Here is a 20,136-nt window from a genome sequence, read left to right on the forward strand (position 1 = left end):
TAGAGACTCGCCCAGAACTGGAGCTCAGTGCCTGAGCCTCCCTCCCGATTGAAAATGACAACCACGCCCTCAGCCACCAGCCCGCTCCGCGCGCACCTCCGCACCTTTGCATTTTCCGCACTACGCCCCCTCTGAGTCTCGGTGTGCTGTTCTCTTTCCTTCTAGTTGAAGAATTTCCCCTCAGCCAGCTTTCCTGTGGTTCTGGGTGATGTCCGTTCCATCTTTTAGTTGTATTTTTGAAGTGGTTGTGTGAGGCAGCATTCTCCGGTGTTTATCTATGCCGCCATCTTGGTTCTCTCCCGGAAATTAAAAACTTTCAAAAAATGCTTAAAGAGCCTTGAATATAAAATATTATTTCTATGAAATCGGAAATTACTTTGTCTTACTTACCTATTGTTTTTTTAAATTAATTTAATTTTTCACTTTCTCCCCAGATCTCTTACATGATCTCAGCATGGGCCAGAATGTGCAAAATCCTTGGAAAAGAATTTCAGCAATACCTTCCAGTGGTTATGGGACCTTTAATGAAGACAGCTTCAATTAAACCTGAAGTAGCCCTTTTAGATAGTAGGTGTCTTCATGAAGACAGCAATTTTAAAATTTCTCTTTGTTACTAATTTTAACATGAATTTGTTTTTTTCTCTGTAATAGCCCAAGACATGGAGAATATGAGTGATGATGATGGTTGGGAGTTTGTGAACCTTGGAGACCAGCAAAGTTTTGGTATTAAAACTGCAGGACTGGAAGAAAAATCAACTGCTTGTCAGATGCTGGTAAGTGATAATGTTTAAACATTATTTAACAACTTCCCATAAAAACATACATATATATACTAGAGGCCCGGTGCACAAAAATTAGTGCACTCGGGGGGGAGGACAAGGTCGCTCAGCCTGGCCTGTGCCCTCTCATAGTCTGGGACCCCTTGGGAATGACCACCTGCTGGCTTAGGCCCGCTCCCCAGGGGGATTGGGCCTAAGATGGCAATCAGACATCCCTCTGGCAGCCCGGCAGCCCTCGGGGGATGTCCACTTGCCAGCAGGGAGCGGGCCTAAACTGCAGTTGGACATCCTTAGCGCTGCTGAGGAGGCAGGAGAGGCTCCGACCACCACCACTGTACTGGCAGCCATCAGCCTGGCTTGTGGCTGAGCAGAGCTCCTCCCATGTGAGAGCGACCTGACCACCAGAGGGCAGCTCCTGCATTGAGAGTCTGCCCCCTGGTGGTCAGTGTTTGTCATAGTGACCAGTCATTCCCAGTCTTTCTGCTGTTAGGGTCAGTTTGCATATTACCCTTTTACTATATAGAGGCCTGGTGCATGGGTGGGGGCCGGCTGGTTTGCCCTGAAGGGTGTCCCGGATCAGGGTGGGGGTCCCGCTTGGGTGCCTGGCCAGCCTGGATGAGGGGATGATGGCTGTTTGCAGCTGGTCACACCCCCTTCAGGGTGGGGGTCCCCACTGGGTTGCCTGGCCAGTCTGGGTGAGGGGCTGAGGGCCGTTTTCAGGCTGGCGGGTGACTGAAGCTCCCAGCCTCTCCTTTTTTTCTTTTTTTTTTTTTTTATTCTGGTATTTATTTACCTTCTATGGCTGTCACTGGAGCTGAGAGCCGGCTTTAACTCTGAGGCTCGGCTCCAGCTCTGAGACCTCGACTACTGAAAGCAGGTATCTGGGTTTGTTTGGGTTCTATAATTGTAACACTGTTGCAGTCCTGCTGCTCCAGCTCTGCCGGCTGAAAGTAGGTTTCTGGGTTTTGTTTAACTTCTATAATTGCAACATAGTTGCTTAGAGTGCAAGCTCAGAGGCCGGCAGCGGCAGGCGGGGAACCTTGGCTTCCTCTATCACTGGAGCAAGCAAGCCTCCTGTTCGCTTCAGCTGCCTGGCTGCCGGTCACCATCTTGGTTGGCAATTAATTTGCATATCTTGCTGATTAGCCCATGGGAAGGGTAGCGAAGTTACGGTTAATTACCATGTTTCTCTATTATAAGATAGGATACACACACACACACACACACACACACATATATATACACACACACACACACACACACACACTGAGTGGCCAAATTATTATGACCACCCCATCAGTACTTCGTTGGACCACCTTTTTCCTTCAATACTGCAGTGATTCTTCTTGGCATTGACTCCACGGGATGTTGAAAGGTGATGCGAGGAATCTGACACCATGCCTGATGAATAGCACTGTCCAGTTCTGTGAGATTTGATGGTTGTGGAACCAGCTGCCTGATGGCTCTTTAGATAGATAGATAGATAGATAGATAGATAGAGAGATAGATATGTATATATATATATGTGTATATATACGTATATATATACACATATACATATACATATATATTTGATTTTTTACAGAGAGGAACTGAGAGGGATAGTGAGAAATATTTATGGGAGAGAAACATCAATCAGCTGCCTCCTGCACACCTCCTACTAGGATGTGCGCCCAACCAAGGTACATGCCCTCGACCAGAATCGAACCTGGGACCTTTCAGTTCGCAGGCCTACACTCTGTCCACTGAGCCAAAGCCAAATCAGTTAGGGCCTGATGGTTCTTTTAACTTCGTCCCACAAATGCTCAATTGGATTGAGATCTGGTGATTGTGGGGTCACCTAAGCAAGGTAAATTCTCCCTCATGTTCTTGAAACCACTCCTGCACGATACAAGCACCGTGGCATGGTGCATTGTCTTGTTGGAAGAAGTCATCTCCATTGGGATATACCATCAACATGATAGGATGAATTTCATCAGCAATGATACTTGGGTGTGTTGTGCTATTCAGATGTTTATAATGGTCTGGCCCTCTAGCAACTTCAGTGCGAAATTATAGCTAATTTGCCTACAAATGTCAGGTGGTCATAATAATCTGGCCACTCAGTGTGTGAGTGTGTGTGTGTATATATGATAGGAGTGCTTCCCATAGATGCTAACAAAACTATTTTGAAGAGCAAGAATATATTCTCTGAAAAATGTAGAAACCTTTTGACCCGACATTTCTTCTTCTGGATTTTCATCCTGAAGAAATCATGTGGATTCAACTTTTCATTATCAGTGCTTTTGCTAGTAACAAAAAACCAAATAGCCTGAATGCCTGTTATTAGGAAGGTGATCTATAATTACACTACTTTGGAGTATTACAAAGCCATGGAAGGCAAGGATTTTTTTTTTTTCCTTATTGTATATTCTTGGCTCTTTTTGTTTTTTGTCTTTTAATAAATCTTTATTGTTCAGATTATTACAGTTGTTCCTCTTTTTTCCCCCCCATAGCTCCCTTCTGCCTGGTTCCCACCCCGCCCTCTGTCCTTACCCCCCCCCCCCCCCGCCACTGTCCTCATCTATAAATGTACAATTTTTGTCCAGTCTCTTCCCACACCCCTTTCTCCCAGAGAATTGTCAGTCCACTCCCTTTCTATGCCCCCGATTCTATTATATTCACCAGTCTACTCTGTTCATCAGATTTTTTATTCGCTTGATTTTTAGATTCACTTGTTGATAGATACATATTTGTTGTTCATATTTTTATCTTTACCCTTTTCTGCTTCTTCTTCCTCTTCTTAAAGAATACCTTTCTGCATTTCATATAATACTGGTTTGGTGGTGAATTCTGAATGATAGCTTTGCTGGGCAAAGTAATCTTGGTTGTAGGTTCTTGCTTTTCATCACTTTGAATATGTCTTGCCACTCCCTTCTGGCCTGCATAGTTTCTGTTGAGAAATCAGCTGACAATTGTATGGGTACTCCCTTGTAGGTAACTAACTGTTTCTCTCTTGCTGCTTTTAAGATTCTCTCTTTGTTTTTTGCTCTTGGCATTTTAATTATGATGTGTCTTGGTGTGGTCCTCTTTGGATTCCTTTTGTTTGGGGTTCTTTGCGCTTCCTGGACTTGTAAGTCTATTTCTTTCACCCGGTAGGGGAAGTTTTCTGTCATTATTTCTTCAAATAGGTTTTCAATATCTTGCTCACTCTCTTCTTCTGGCACCCCTATAATTCGGATGTTGGTATGCTTGAAGTTGTCCCAGAGGCTCCTTACACTATTTTCATATTTTTGGATTCTTTTTGCTTTTCCAGTTGGGTGTTTTTTTTGTGTGCTTCTTCGTATTTCAAATCTTTGACTTGATTCTTGGGATCCTCTTGTCTGCTTTTGGATCTCTGTATATTATTATTTATTTCAGTCAGTGTATGCTTAATTTCTAGTTGGTCCTTTTTCATATCCTCAAGGGTCTCACTAAATTTATCGGTGTTTTCTAGAAAATTCTTGAAAAACCTTATAACCATGGTTTTGAACTCTATCTCCAGTAGTTTGCTTTCCTCCATTTCTGTCATTTGTGACCTGTTTCTTTGTCTCCGCATTTTGGCTGCTTCCCTGTGTTGATAGAGTGGCTTTGTGTGCTAGGTGTCCTATAGGGCCCAGTGGCTCAGCCTCCCCAGTCACCTGAGGTGAACACTCTTGGTGCACCCCTTTGTGGGCTGTGTGCAGTCTTGTTGTAGTTAAGCCTTGATTGTGTAGGTATCACTGGGAGGAATTGACCTCCAGGCCAGTTGGCTTTGAGAATCAGCTGTGTCTATGGTTGGAGAAGTTCTGTGCTGGAGACACCCTTCTGGGGCAAGACTTGCTTCAGTGGGGCTTTGGTGCTTACTGAGTCTGCCCCCTGAGTGTGTCCCTTATGGATCTGAGGAGTTGTAATCTGGATGGTCCCACTCTGACCACTGAGTACACTGGCTCTTTGATCTCTAAGGAGGTGCTAATTTAGTCTCTGCCTGAGACTACCCAGAAGGAGCTATGGAGAGATCTGCAAATTCCTCTTCCTTGTTTGGGGTTTAAAGGTGCCCAGATGAGGCCCATCTCTGCACTTTACTTCCGCACCCCTCCCCCCCCTCTGAGTCTCAGTGTGCTTTTCTCTTTCCTTCTAGTTGTAGAATTTCCACTCAGCCAGCCTTCCTGTGTTTCTGGGTGATGTCCGGTTTGACTTTTAGTTGTAGTTTTGAAGTGATTGTACGAGACAGCAATTTTAGGAGTTTACCTATGCTTCCATCTTGGTTTCTCGGAAGGCAAGGATTTTTGTGTTTTGTGCTTAGGGTATAGGAGGTAGCCAAGGAATATTTTTTTTTTTTTTTTTTTTTTTAATATATTTTATTGATGTTTTACAGAGAGGAAGGGAGAGAGATAGAGAGTCAGAAACATCGATGAGAGAGAAACATCGATCAGCCGCCTCCTGCACATCTCCCACTGGGGATGTGCCCACAACCCAGGTACATGCCCCTGACCGGAATCGAACCTGGGACCTTTCAGTCCGCAGGCCGACACTCTATCCACTGAGCCAAACCGGTTTCGGCAAGGAATATTTTTTGAATGAACAGAAATGTACTCATGATGTTAAAAATAAAACTGGTATATTTTCAGTTGTATAAACAAACATGGTAGCTAAATTAAAATGTTTACAATGATTATCTTTTGGTATTATGGAGTGTGTGTTTAAGTAATCTTTGGGTTCTTCTGTTTTATTTATGAGCATGTTATAGACAGTGACGTTTAATATATTTCACTATTAAATGAATTTTTACAAAATAGCATGGGCCTGTTGCTACAGATTTACAAAGTAAGTGATATGCTACAATTAAGTTTTCGGGTTTATATCTTTTTAAATTATTTTTTTTAAGTGATATATTTTGTTGGGAGTATTTTCATTAAGAGTGCTGAAACTTGATAAATTTACACGAGAAGTAGAAAAAAGGAGTATTCCCAACTTTGAATGACAATACACTGTATATACAATAATCATTCCATGGCACATTCCATTTTACCTTTTTTATGTTATAAGACTAATTTGATAGTCATGCATGCATTAAATGTAATTCTAGTCAGGATACAACATTCTCTGGTCCTTATGTTTTGCTGTTTGTGAATAAAAATACCTGTAAACTAATGTGGATCTTGATTTCTTTTCCAATACTTTGGTTTCAGGTTTGCTATGCTAAGGAGTTAAAGGAAGGCTTTGTGGAATATACCGAACAGGTTGTCAAACTGATGGTCCCTTTACTGAAATTTTATTTCCACGATGATATCCTACAATATTTGAATGCAAAACATGTCTAGATTTAGTTAAATTGTAGCTTTTTCAGATATTATTAAATTTTGTGTTAACTAAAGGGCACATCACCATTATTGTTTGTGTTTGTACTAACTGTACTTTCAGTTATAAACTTGGTTCTTTGTTTCACTTGTGCCAAAAACACGAAAAGAAAATGTTACTATTCTCTAGTTGCCAGTTTTCTATGGCCACTGAAGGATTTTAAGGATTGGTATTTTCTTATTAGCAAATGTTTACATTGTATATAATTGCTACTTTTCCTAAATGTCCTTTGGTATTGTTAAAAAAGTAAGACCTTTCTTAATAAGTTAGAAACCCACTCATCCTTAACTTACTGCAGCACAGAATCCTACATTTCAGGTGAAGATAGCACCTTTGGGGAGAAACATCTCTTGGTAAATCTGCATATTAAATGTTTCATTCCTCAACCTAATGATAGTAATTAATATGTATTAGTACATTTCTGTGCTTTTACACACAAAAAAAATTTCATAGATGGGTAAAAAAAAAAAAAGGACAACTGAACAGGGATAGATAGAGCCCAGATCCCAACATAGATCTGTCTGCCTCTGGAGTCCTTTTGTTGTGGTTCCTCATGTAGTATTCTATGTAGTGTCCTTTACAGAAGAGGCTTTTGCTCAGCAGACACTTCCCATGATGCAAAAGGACAAAACATTGTTTTTAAGAGGAGGTCTTGAGACCGCATTTTACAAGTGGTGTTAAATAGGGAGAGGCCACTTAATCATTATTGAAAACTGAAAAGGCTAGTACAGGAAGAGATCCAAGGGTCCCACTGGTATGTTTTTGGTTTACATTTGAGATTCATTCTTGCTATATTGTAGGTGACAGAAAAGACAGGAGGTATGCCTTATGAGCAGGGAGACTTCTATTTTTATGCACATGTTATATTTAACACAAGCTCTTGGATGGCAGTCTTAGATAAATAGAAGTTGCCAAGCATTCCAGTTAACTCAGTGAGCACTTAAACATTTAAGTAAGCAAAAATGATAGAGCAGGCTTTTGAGGACAGTGGTCACATTTCCTTAACAATGAAACGTGTTCGAGTGGCGGCGGCAGAGTCCATGCCTTTGCTACTAGAATGTGCACGAGTGCGGGGTCCTGAGTATCTCACGCAGATGTGGCATTTCATGTGCGATGCTCTGATCAAGGCGATTGGTACAGAACCAGATTCAGATGTCCTCTCAGAAATCATGCATTCTTTCGCAAAGGTAAGTGTTCTCTTAAAAATATGTGTAAGGTTGGGTGTTCAGTTATTAGTCTTGCTAAATAGATTGGGGGATTTTAAGTAAAAAATGTTCAGTTCTTTTAATATTTTAGTGTCGTGTGTGTGTGTGTGTGTGTGTGTGTGTGTGTGTGTGTGTATTTTCATTTTTTTAAAGAGTAGCTCCTCTGGTGTTCCAGGCTTGAGTATCATCTCTAACTCCCATGTAGTTTCTGTCCTAATCTCCCATATTCCTCTTTTTTTCTCCCCTTGTTGCTTTCTCTCTCCTTTGTGCTGTTTTTATAGCCTCAGTTGGCTCCAGAAGTCGCTTTTTCTTTTCTCAAGAATTAACTTTCCCTTTGAGTCTCATTCACTTTCCTGTATTCTTGGTCATTGCCATAGCTCACAGATCCATAACTTGCTCCACAGTTTGTTTTAAAAGTTCTTCAGCATCTTTATTTGTCCCCATTTACACTCCTGCAGTTTAAAATTTATTTTATTTTTCCAAAGAGGGCCAGATTTTTCTGTAACATCCAGGTCTGCCCATATTATTCCCTCTGCCTGTAATGCCCTTTCATGTCAGACTTACCATTTCTCCACTGCTATCTTTTAAAACGTATATGTGTAATTGAGCTCCTAGAACAGGGTGGGCAAACTTTTTGACTCGAGGGCCACAATGGGTTCTTAAACTGGACTGGAGGGCCGGAACAAAAGCATGGATGGAGTGTTTGTGTGAACTAATATAAATTCAAAGTAAATATCATTACATAAAAGGGTACGGTCTTTTTTTTTTAGTTTTATTCATTTCAAACGGGCCGCGGGCCGTAGTTTGCCCCCGGCTGTCCTAGAATCTAGTTGGTCTGTTCCATCTTTGAACCCTCAGCAACTAGCATAATTCTGGCACTTAAGATAATGCCAAGGACAAGTTTTAAAAAGATATATTTAAAAAAAAATTTTTTTTAAATACTGGCATGTTGACCAAAAAAAAAAAGCTCAGACAAGTGTATCTACTCACTTAATCATTCATTTCCAGGGTCCTGAGTTATGCTGACTTTTCTCAGATTCCCTGTGATTCTTAATGAAATTTAACTTTTGACCCTTATAAACACATAAATCTCATGGGTTGCTTTCTTTGCTCAACCTCATTTTAGTGCATTGAAGTAATGGGAGATGGATGCCTTAATAATGAACACTTTGAAGAATTGGGAGGTATACTGAAAGCTAAACTCGAAGAACATTTTAAAAATCAAGAATTGCGGCAAGGTAAGTTTTTTATGCTTTTAATAATTTAATGTAATACTTGACCATTTTGATGACCATTTAAAGACATTTATTTGGGTGTGTTTTAGTTAAAAGACAAGATGAAGACTATGATGAACAGGTGGAAGAGTCACTACAAGATGAGGTAAAATGTTAAGAAATTTATTTACATGACCATTTGCATCTGGAAGATTTTTAAATGCTTAAGCTTCTAATTTATCTGACTTGTCATGCTGATGTAATTACCAGTAATCTTTAGCAGAAGACTCTGACGTGTGTAGAGAATAAGTAATTTGAAATTAGCTGATTTGTGTTTTGAATGCTGTGTGTGCATTTTGTTGCAATACTTCATAAAAGTACTTTGGAGTGCCCTGACTGGTTTGGCTCAGTGGATAGAGCGTCGGCCTGCGGACTGAAGGGTCCCAGGTTCGATTCTGGTCAAGGGCATGTACTTTGGTTGCGGGCACATCCCCAGTAGGAGGTGTGCAGGAGGCAGCAGATTGATGTTTCTCTCTTATCGATGTTTCTAACTCTCTATCCCTCTCCCTTCCTCTCTGTAAAAAAATCAATAAAATAGTTTTTTTTTTAAAGTACTTGGGAATTCATCTAGTATTTTAAATACTCCTTATCAAAACTGTTCGTATTTGGTAGTGCTTTCACTATCTTAAAGATACTTGAATGCAATTCAGATGATAAATAACTGCCTAAATCTACACACTGTTGAAGACCTAGGGCTTAAGGCCAGATTTTTTTGTTACATTAGCTGTCTTTCTAATAGACCACAGGATAATGCAGATTTCCTTCTAGTAAATAATGTACATGCACTGGTAATAGAATTCTTCACCTTGTGACTCAGTTCTCTCCTCATCAAACCAATTGATACCATTAAACATATTTCAGCTGTGTATTTCAAATCCAGAATATGTGGCATGTTGTCATCCTGGTGGACCAGATCTTCCCAATTCTCTGCAGGGTGCTCACATGCTGCTGTACACAAGTCAATGAGATGTTACAAGTAACTGACCCACCATCCCACTCCAAAATTAGAAACATTCTTGGGGGGGGGGGGGGAGGACTAAAAACACGTTTGTTTCAGAGCTTTGAAATTTTGGATAATTTTCCATCACATATATTTTACTGTGTACCAAGAAAAATCTGCAGTAAGTGCAGTACAATACTTGCCAAACATTTGTCTTTCCATAGATAAGAAGTATAACACCCAGTCATTGAGGTAATCTCAGATTCTTGCTATGCTTTTAAGAAAGTGCTAAGAAATTTAATTTTCTACATTTCTTAGATTTAAAAAAAAAAGAATGTTACTGTTAATAATAGTGGGGATACTTTTTAATACATATGGGTGTGTTTTGTTTTAGGATGATAATGATGTTTATATTCTGACCAAAGTGTCAGACATTTTACACTCAATATTCAGTAGCTACAAGGAAAAGGTGTTACCATGGTTTGAACAGCTGCTTCCATTAATTGTCAACCTAATTGTAAGTATTGCCTCTCCTTGACAGTTATTTTAGATAGCTGATTTAGAATTCTTTCATTGCAGCTTTTGGAAACTTATACTTTGAAATTAAAATGGGTCTTAGAAATCACAGTTTTCCATTGTGCATCTTTAATTTTATCAAAATTATTGCATTCCCCTAGGTATTTTCTCACTCATTGTGTACTTGAAGTTTGCTAATTGGTCTTTTCATAGTTCAATTAAATTATAATCTAAAGACATACATATGCTTTATATTTCAGATTATCTATGCCAGCGGTTCTCAACCTATGGGTCGCAACCCCTTTGGTGGTCAAATGACCCTTTCACAGGGGTCGCCTAAAACCATCCTGCATATCAGATATTTACATTACAATTCATAACTAGCAACATTACAGTTATGAAGTAGCAACAGAAATAATTTTATGGTTGGGTCACAACATGAGGAACTGTTTTTAAAGGGCCAGAAGGTTGAGAACCACTGATCTATGCCTTACTAAATTAATAAATGAAAACAAAATGATAACATTTTTTGCAATGGACCCTACAGAATTCAGTTATGACACCACTAATCAGATTCTGGGTGATAACCTCATATATTTCATTTTTTTTAATATAAAGTAAATGTATGTACATTGTTGCCACTGTTGGTTCTTCCTGGTATATGGTAGTGTCACATTGTGGAATCCCATAACAAATTATACAAGGCTTTTAAACCTTTACATATTTAAATCTGTCTAATACTTTGAGGATTTTTACTCACAAGAAGTGATTTTTGTTTTTTCTTGCCTGTATCAGGAATATTTGTGGAAGCCAATAGTCTATAGTGACTATTTATATTTGTATGTACTTCAATATTCAAAGCTTAAAAGAGTATCTCTTTTGTAGTGTCCACATAGACCATGGCCAGACAGACAATGGGGATTATGCATCTTTGACGATGTTATAGAACACTGTAGTCCTGCCTCATTTAAATATGCAGAATATTTCTTAAGGCCAATGCTCCAATATGTATGTGACAGCAGCCCAGAAGTCAGGCAAGCAGCTGCGTATGGCCTGGGAGTCATGGCACAGTATGGTGGAGATAACTATCGTCCTTTTTGTACAGGTACTGATGTTTATTTGGTTACATGCATGTCCTTCCAGGCATCCCTTTTGTTTTTACCTCATGCTCCCTCTCTACCCCCAAACATTCTCTACCTATTTCTGTTTTATTCTCTTTTCCTTTTTCAAAAACTTCATCTGTAGCCCTTAAGAATTTACAGTCTTTATTTTCATAGAAATGGAAATGAAATGTGAGTGAAATCAGAGCCTCTCCACCTTGATTTTATTTTGAGTTTGGGGGGTATATCACAACCCTAACATGGGATTTTTTAAAATGTTTTTATTAAATTTATTGGAGTGACATTGGTTAATAGCATCATACAGGTGTCAAGTGTACATTTCTTTTTTTGTTTGTTTCTTTCTGTTAATCCTCACCCGAGGATTCCATTGATTTTTAGGGAGAGTGGAAGAGAGAGGGAAAGACAGAGAGAAACATCAGTGTGAGAGAAACACATCAATTGGTTGCCTCCTGCACAAGCCCTGACCAGGGCCCAGGCCGGGGAGGAGCCTGCAACCAAGGTACGTGCCCTTGACTGGAATCGAACCCACTACCCTTTGATCTGCAGGCCAACACTCCTATCCACTGAGCCAAACCAGCTAGCGCAAGTGTATATTTCTGTGACATAAGATCTATATATTGCACTGTGTGCCCACTACCCAAAGCCAATCTTTTTCACCATATATTATTAGACTCCCTTCAACAGCCCCCGCTCCCCCCACCACACACACACACACACACACCTCCTATCCTTTTCCCTCTGGCGACCACCACACTGCTGTTTTTGTCTATGCGTTTCAGTTTTATATCCCACATTTGAATGAAATCATATGGTTCTTAGCTTTTTCTGACTGACTTACTTCATTTAGCATAATATCCTTAAAGTCCATCCACGGCAAGTATTTCATCTTTTCTTAATGGCCGAATAGTATTCCATTACATATGTACTAGAGGTCCGGTGCACGACAATCGTGCCTCGGCTGGGGGGGTGGCGGTGGGGGGTCCCTCAACCTGGCCTGCGCCCTTTAGCAATCCGGAAGCCCTCGGGGAATGGCCTGAGCCACAGTCGGACATCCCTGGTGCTGCCCCAGAGGCCCTGTGAGAGCACACTGACCACCAGGGGGCAGCTCCTGCATTGAACATCTGCCCCCTGGTGGTCAGTGCGTCTCATAGTGACCAGTCATTCCACCATTCGGTTGATTTGCATATAACCCTTTTATTATATAGGACTAGAGGCCTGATGCACTAATTCATGCACAGATGGGGTCCAGCCAGTCCGTCCCAATGGGGACCATTGGGGCCGGGCCGGCAGTGGGGAGGGGATGCAGGAGGTTAGCCATCGCCCTTGATCAGCCCGGGGGAGGGGTCGTAAGCGGTTGGCTAACCGGCTCCACTCCAGGGTAGGGAGGGCCGGGCCAGCCAGGGGAGAGGCCACAGGAGGTTGGGGGTGCCGATCGGGCCAGTGGGGGGCGCCAATCGGGCCAGTTGGCCGCCGCAGTGCTTTTATATACATATATATATATAAATATACCACATCTTCTTTATACAATCCTCTATCACAGGACACTTTGGTGGCTCCATGTCTTAGCCACCGTGAATAAAGCTGCAGTGAACATAGGGTTGCATATATATTCACAAATACATGTTTTCAAGTTTTTCTGATATATAGTGGGGCCTTGACTTACGACTTTAATTCATTCCAAGACCAAGCTCGTTAACTCCAATTACTCTATCAACTCAATGCAAAAAATTGGCCAAGAGACAGCTGGTATCTCAAAAAACTTGTTAGTCGGGACACTCGTAAGTCCAGGCCCCACTGTATACCCAGGAGAGTGATTGCCGGGTCATATGTAACTCTATTCTTAATATTTTAAGGAATCCCCAGATTGTTTTCCATAGTGACTGTACCCATCTATATTCCCACCAGCAGCAAATGAGGGTTCCCTTTGCTCCACAGCCTCTCCAACACTTGTTATTGCTTCTCTTACTGAATTAGCCATTCTAACAGGTGTGAGATAGTATCTCATTGTAGTTTTGATTTGCATTTTCCTAATTTCTAGTGGGGTTAAACATCTTTTCATATTATCTGTGGGCCATTTGTATGTCTTTTGAGGAGGAGGTGTCTGTTCAGGTCCTCTGCCCATTTTTTAATTGGGTTATTTGTTTGGTACTGAGTTTTATGAGTTCTGTATATATTTTGGGTATTGAACCTTTGTTAGAGCTATTGTTTGCAAATATCATAACCCCTTTGGTCTGCTTCCTCTTTGTCTGTTTCTTCTGCTGTGCAAAGTAAGTTTGATACAGTCCCATTTATTTTTGCCTTCCCTTGCCTTTGAGGTCATTTCATAAAATGTTCTCACAACCAAAGTCCTTAAGTTTAGTACCTATGTTTTCTTCTGTGTTACTTACTGTTTCAGATCTTATATTCAGGTCTTTGATTCATTTGAAGTAATGTTTCTACATGGGGACAAACTAATCTAATTTCAGTCTTTTGCATGTGGCTTTCCAATTTTCCCAGTACCATATATTGAAGAGGCTTTCTTTTCTCCATTGTGTATTTATGGCTCCTTTTTCAAAAATTAGCTGCCCATTTACATTGATCTGTGTATCTGTTTTTTCTGCCATTATCATGCTGCTTTGATTATCATAGCTCTGTAGTATAATTTGGAGTCTGGTAATGTGATACCTCCGGTTTTGTTCTTTTTTTCTCAGGGTTGCTTTGGCTATTCGGGGTCTTTTGTCATTCCATGTTGTTGTTGTTTGCTTTCTTTAAAAAATGACATTGGGATTTTGATGGGTATTGCATTAAATCTGTATATTGCTGTGGTTAATATGGCCATTTTAATTTTTTTGATTCTTCCAATCCATGAACATGGAATATTGTTCCATTTTGTTGTGTCTTTTTCAATCTCTTTTAATAATGCTTTGTAATTTTCACTATATAGGTCTTTCACATTCTTTGTTAAGTTTATTCCTAGGTATTTCATTCTTTTGGTCACAATTGCAAAAGGAATTTTTTTCTATTTACTTTCCTGAAGGTCTCATTGTTAGCATACTGGAAGGCAATGGATTTTTGCACATTGATTTTGTATCCTGTCACTTGACTGTATTTGTTTATTGTTTCAAATAGTTTTTGGTGGAGTCTTTAGGGTTTTCTATATACAGAATTTTGTCATCTGTAAAAAGTGACAGTTCCTTCCCTGTTTGGATGCCTTTTCTTTCTTTCTCTTGCCTTTATTACTCTGGCTAGTACTATGTTGAATAAGAGTGGGCATCCTTGTAATGTTCCTGATATTAAGTTGTTTATTTCAGATTTCTGTTGTTTCTTGAGTTAGGTCCATCCTATATAATAAAAGTCTAATATGCAAATCAGCTGAACAGTGGAACAACCATTCGCTATGACATGCACTGACCACCAGGGGCAGACGCTCAATGCGGGAGCTGCCCGCAGGCCCCAGGCCAGCCAAGGCAGGTGCCAGCAGGGGGTGGGAGGGGGACTGATCACCCTGCCAGTCGCTCCACAGATTGACCCTGATCACTGGCCAGGCCTAGGGACCCTACCCTTGCACCAGTTTTGCGCACCAGGCCTCTAGTAATGATATAAACTTCTCTCTTATTACTGCTTTTGCTGCATCCCAGAAGTTTTGTTATATCAGATTGAAATTCTCATTTGACTCTATATATCTTTTGATCTCACCTTTTATTTCTTCTTTGACCCAGTCATTTTGTAGTAGTATGTTATTTAATCTCCACATATTTGTGGGTTTCTTTACTTCCATTTTGCAATTCATTTCTAATTTCAAGGCATTGTGGTCAGAAATTTTACTTGGTATAATTTCAGTGTTCTTGCATTTGTTGAAGCTAGTTTTATGACCCAATATATGGTCTATCCTTGAGAATGTTCCATGCACACTGGAGAAGAATGGTATAATCTGATGTTCTGGGATGAAGGGGTCTGTAAATGTCAAGTATGTCCATTTGGTCTAGTATGTCATTTAAAGGCCAGTATTTCTTTATTGATTTTCTGTTTGGATGATCTATGTAGCACTGTCAATAGAGTATTAAGGTCCCTAACTAAGATTGTGTTTTGATCTTCCTTTTTTTCTGTTAGTAGCTGCTTTATGTATTTCAGTGCTTCCTGATATTTTTCAAGAAGAGTTAAGTAACTTCTTGATGTAGTGTCCCCTTTAGCATTATAAAATGTCCATTAAGGTCTCTTGCTACCTTGAAATCTATTTTGTTAGATGTAAGTATGGCTGTTCTTTTTGTTGTTGTTAATTCTCATCCGAGAATATTTTTTCATTGATTTTTAGAGAGAGTGGAAGGGAGGGGAAGATAGAAACATCAATGTGAGAGAGACACATTGGTTGCCTCCCACATGTGCCCCTACCAGTGCCAGGGATCAAGCCTGCAAACACAGTACATGCCCTTTACCGGAATCAACCCATGGCCCTTAGATCTGAAGACCGATGCTCTATCCACTGAGGCAAACTGGCCAGAGGTTCACCTGTTTTTCTGTGGATGTTATTTGCTTGAAGAATCATCTTTTTTTTTTTTTTAACTATGTTTTTACTGATTTTGTAGAGAGAGATAGAAACATTGATGAGATGGGAGAAACATCAATCAGCTGCCATCTGCACACCCCCTACTGGGGATCATGCCTGCAACCAGGGCATGTGCCCTGACTGGCAGTCAAACCAGGACCTCTTAGTGCATGGGACAACACTCAGTCCACTGAACCACACTGGCCAGGCTTCACCCTTTGAGTTTATTTTTGCCTTTGCAGCTTAGATATGTCTTTGGAAGGCAGCATATGGTTGGGTTTTGTTTGTTTCTTTAAAGGCTACTCTGTGCCTTTTTATTGGTGAATTCAATCCATTTACATTTAGGGTAATTATTGATGTATGAGGATTTCTTATAGCCATTTTATTCTTTATTTTCTGGTAGCTCTGTGACTCCATGTGTTTTTTTCCTTTGTGTTTCTGTCGTTTATGTTTGGAGGTATTTTATACTTCTTTTCTGTTTCCTTATTTAAAGCTATGTGTCTGTTTTGGAGATTGTGTGTGGTTACCATTAGGTTTATGAAAAAGAAAGTTGCATATATACAGCAGTATATATGCATCTGATCTCCATCCTCCTTTGCCAGTTCAGACCTTTACCCCCTCCCCTTTTATGTTTTTGTTGTTACAAATTACCCCTGTTTATGCTATAAGGTGATCTTACTCATACATAGTGTTGTGACCTTATGCTCTTTGTTTCAGGTGGAATAACCCCCTTGAGTATTTCCTGCAATGGAAGTTTTCTGGTGATAAATTCCCTCAGCGTCTGTATGTCTGGAAAAGTCTTTATCTCTCCTTCATATTTAAAAGATAACTCTGCTGGATATATTATCCTATATAATAAAAGGGTAATATGCAAATTGACCCTAACAGCGGAACAACCGGTCGCTATGACACGCACTGACCACCAGGGGGCAGGCGCTCAATGCAGGAGCTGCCCCCCAGTGGTCAGTGCACTCCCACAGGGGAGCTCCTCTTGGCCACAAGCCAGGCTGACAGCTGCGAGTGCATAGGTGGTGGCGGGAGCCTTTCCTGCCTCAGCAGCACTAAGGATGTTTGACTGAAGCTTAGGCCCACTCCCCATTGGGTGCGGGCCTAAGCCATCAGTTGGACATCCTCCGAGGGCTCCCGGGCTGCCAGAGGGATGTCTGACTGCCAGCTTAGGCCCATTCCCCCGGGGAGTGGGCCTAAGCTGGCAGATAGACATCCCCCCAAGGGGTCCCAGACTGCGAGTGTGTGCAGGCCAAGCTGAGGGAACCCCTCCCCCGCCCCCCCGCGCACGCCCCCCCCCCCCCCCCCCCCCCGTACACGAATCTTTATGCACTGGGCCTCTAGTTATAGTATGTTATTCTTGACTGTATTTTCTTTTAGTCATTTGTATATTTGGTTCCACTTTCTTCTGGCTTGTAGAGTTTCTGCTGAAAAGTCTGATGATACCCTGATGAGTTTCCTTTGTAGTTCACTTCCTTCTTTTCACTGGCTGCTTTGAGAATTTATTCTTTGTTATTAATTTTTGACAGTTTTAATACAATATGCCTTGTAGAGGACGTCTTCGGATTGAGGTAACTAGGAGTTCTGTTTGTTTCTTGGATTCAAGGATCTAGTTCTTTCCATAGGTTTGGGAAGTTCTCATCCACTATTTGTTTGAATAGGCCCTTTGATCCTTTCCCCTCTCTTCTGATATGCCTCTTATTCTTATATTAGTGTCCTGGTGCACAAAATCCATGCACTGAAGCAGAGGGGGGGTCCCTCAGCCCGGATTGAAAGAAGGCGCAGGTCAGGCCAAGGGACCCCACCAATGCACATTTGGGGCTGGGGTGGAGACACAGGAGGGCTCCAGGGCATGTCTGGCCCATCTTACTCAGTCCCTATCGGCCAGATCCTAGCAGCAAGCTAATCTACCAGTCGGAGCGTCTGCCCCCTGATGGTCAGTGCACATCACAGCAACTGGTCGACTGGTCAATTGTCTGCCCCCTGGTGGTCAGTGCATGTCATAGCGAGCAGTTGAGCAGCCTTAGCATATCATTAGCATATTACACTTTGATTGGTTGAATGGACAACCAGACAATTTAGCATATTAGGCTTCTATTATATAGGATTGCTTTTTATGATGGAGTCAGTTTTTATAGTGCTCTTTTTTTAAAATATATTTTTATTGATTTCAGAGAGGGAGAGGGAGATAGAAACATCAATGATGAGAGAGAATCATTGAGCAGCTGCCTGCTACATACCCCACACTGGGGATTGAACCCACAACCTGGGCATTTGCCCTGACTGGGAATCGAACCATGATATCCTGGTTTTTGGGTTGACGATCACTGAGCCACACCTACTAGCCTCTTTCTTCCTTTCTTCCTGTCCCTTTCCTTCTTATGTTCAGGTCTCGTTTTTCTTCCCTCTGCATCATTTCTAGATTCCTACTTTAACATCGCTAATTTTTTTCTCCATCTGGTCTGCTCTGTTTCCTGTGCTCACTAGTTTACTCCTAATCTCCTTAATTGAATGCTTCATTTCCAGGATTTTTGTTTGGTTCCTTTTTTAAAGTTTTAGTCTCTTTAGTAAAGTACATAACACTAACTAATTTGTTTTCTGATTGCATTGAATTGCCTGTCAGTATTTTCTTATATTTTATCACATATTTCCATGTATTCCAGTTTGCTTTCTGGGGATTTTCATTTTTATTTCTGAGCTTACTCACTACCATGGTTATTCATGGTATTTGCTGGTCTCTTCTGTCTAGGCATCTATGTATTATTGACCTTTCTCTAGCAGCTTTCTCGCAAGAGGTCTTCTACTATTTTCTAGTAGGTGGTGCTGAATCATAAGATTTTTCCCTATGTGAAATCCTTCAGCTGACCTCCACAGCTGTTGTCAGACAGTACAGCCCTGCTGCTTGGGGGTGTGGGGGGGTTTTTTTGCCTCTTGGTAATGGTGATTCCAGACCTCCTTACAGAGGGAAAAGGGAGCCAGCGATTCTGCTGCAATAGCTCTCCGTTTGCAGATAATATGCTCCACCCAAAACATGGGTGATGGGAGGCAAGTTTTGGGAGTCCAGCGGGTGTGGCATGGCTTTGTGGATCTGTTCTTTGTCTGAAATACCTATTGCTCAGCAGCAGCAGAACCCCTGTACAGTGTCCTTGCCGCAGTCTCAGCTGGTTCAGCCACTGTTCTCACTGCTCATGGAGTGCCCGCTGAGACTCTGTTACTCCCGGCCAAAGGAAGTGCCTGCTACCACCATCTTCCTGCCATCTCCAGGATGAGCTTTCCTTCTCACCTCCCATTCATATTTGCCCACCATTGGATGCTTCAATGCACAGCTCTCAGGCATGCCTCTCTATTGAGCAGAGAATCCTTTATTATAGTCGATCAACTTGCTAAAGTTTCAGGGGGAGACGCCAAGAGAACCTTTCACGCTACCATTCCTCTGACATCACTTTTAGGACTGGGTCCCTGTACGTTTAACATGAGTACAGCTGGGCAGCTTTTTAAAACTTAAGAACACTGAGGTGACCAGGGGAATAATAAACCTGGGGGGACTACTAACTTCTTGGTGTGTCTAGTTAACAGAATGCTAATGTTCCTGATTCCTTTAGGGCGATCTTCCTTTCATTACTATGTTTGTAGCCAAGATAACAAAACATTCCTTACATTTAAACATTTCTTCAGTATAACCAATAACTGGACCAAAGATAAAAGAAATATTTATGTTCATTTGCAAGAAAATGTGAGATTTTAACTGGCATTTTTCAAATGCTTATTTTAGAAGCACTTCCACTGCTGGTAAGAGTTATTCAATCTGTTGATTCTAAGACCAAAGAAAATGTCAATGCTACAGAGAACTGCATCTCAGCAGTAGGGAAAATTATGAAGTTCAAACCTGACTGTGTGAACGTTGAAGAAGTCCTACCACACTGGTTGTCTTGGCTTCCACTACATGAAGATAAAGAAGAAGCTGTTCAAACTTTCAGTTATCTGTGCGATCTGATTGAAAGGTAAGAAGGACAGATAGACCTAATTTATTTGCCCTTCACATAAAACAGTGCTTCTTGTGCACAGCCCTCAGGTCTGTAGGTTTGTAATAATGCTTGCTGTCAAAAATACTAGTGCCCCAGTGCATGAATTTGTGCACATTGAAAGGAAATTAATTAGAAGGTGGCTGGCGGGGCAGGACTGGGCCAGACAGGCCAGACACACCCTGGAGCCAACCTCCCACAGTCCCCCGCCCCGGCTGACACACCTGGGGTGGCACTGTGGCTCGAAGGGCATCTGCGGAGTGAGCAGAGTCCCTTTGGCAGGTGGGGTCCCTTGGGCTGGCCTGCAGGGATCAGGCTGAAACTGGCTTGCTGACATCCCCTAAGGCAGTGGTTATCAACCTGTGGGGTCTCGACCCCTTTGGGGTCGAACGA

General features: G+C 41.3%; 1 protein-coding gene across 1 annotated transcript in view; it reads left to right on the forward strand.

Moving 5' to 3' along the window:
- Positions 1 to 20,136, forward strand: part of IPO5 (importin 5) — a 64,312-nt gene that overhangs the window by 40,563 nt on the left and 3,613 nt on the right. Inside the window, exons 16-24 of the mRNA XM_059684988.1 lie at positions 435 to 567; positions 652 to 773; positions 5,969 to 6,065; positions 7,152 to 7,324; positions 8,469 to 8,580; positions 8,667 to 8,722; positions 9,951 to 10,073; positions 10,958 to 11,177; positions 19,494 to 19,722. Of these exons, the coding sequence (XP_059540971.1) occupies positions 435 to 567; positions 652 to 773; positions 5,969 to 6,065; positions 7,152 to 7,324; positions 8,469 to 8,580; positions 8,667 to 8,722; positions 9,951 to 10,073; positions 10,958 to 11,177; positions 19,494 to 19,722 (1,265 nt within the window). The remainder of the gene's footprint in view (positions 1 to 434; positions 568 to 651; positions 774 to 5,968; positions 6,066 to 7,151; positions 7,325 to 8,468; positions 8,581 to 8,666; positions 8,723 to 9,950; positions 10,074 to 10,957; positions 11,178 to 19,493; positions 19,723 to 20,136) is intronic.

Source organism: Myotis daubentonii, chromosome 2, assembly GCF_963259705.1.
Source record: "Myotis daubentonii chromosome 2, mMyoDau2.1, whole genome shotgun sequence".
In the NCBI taxonomy this organism is placed as follows: Eukaryota; Metazoa; Chordata; class Mammalia; order Chiroptera; family Vespertilionidae; genus Myotis; species Myotis daubentonii.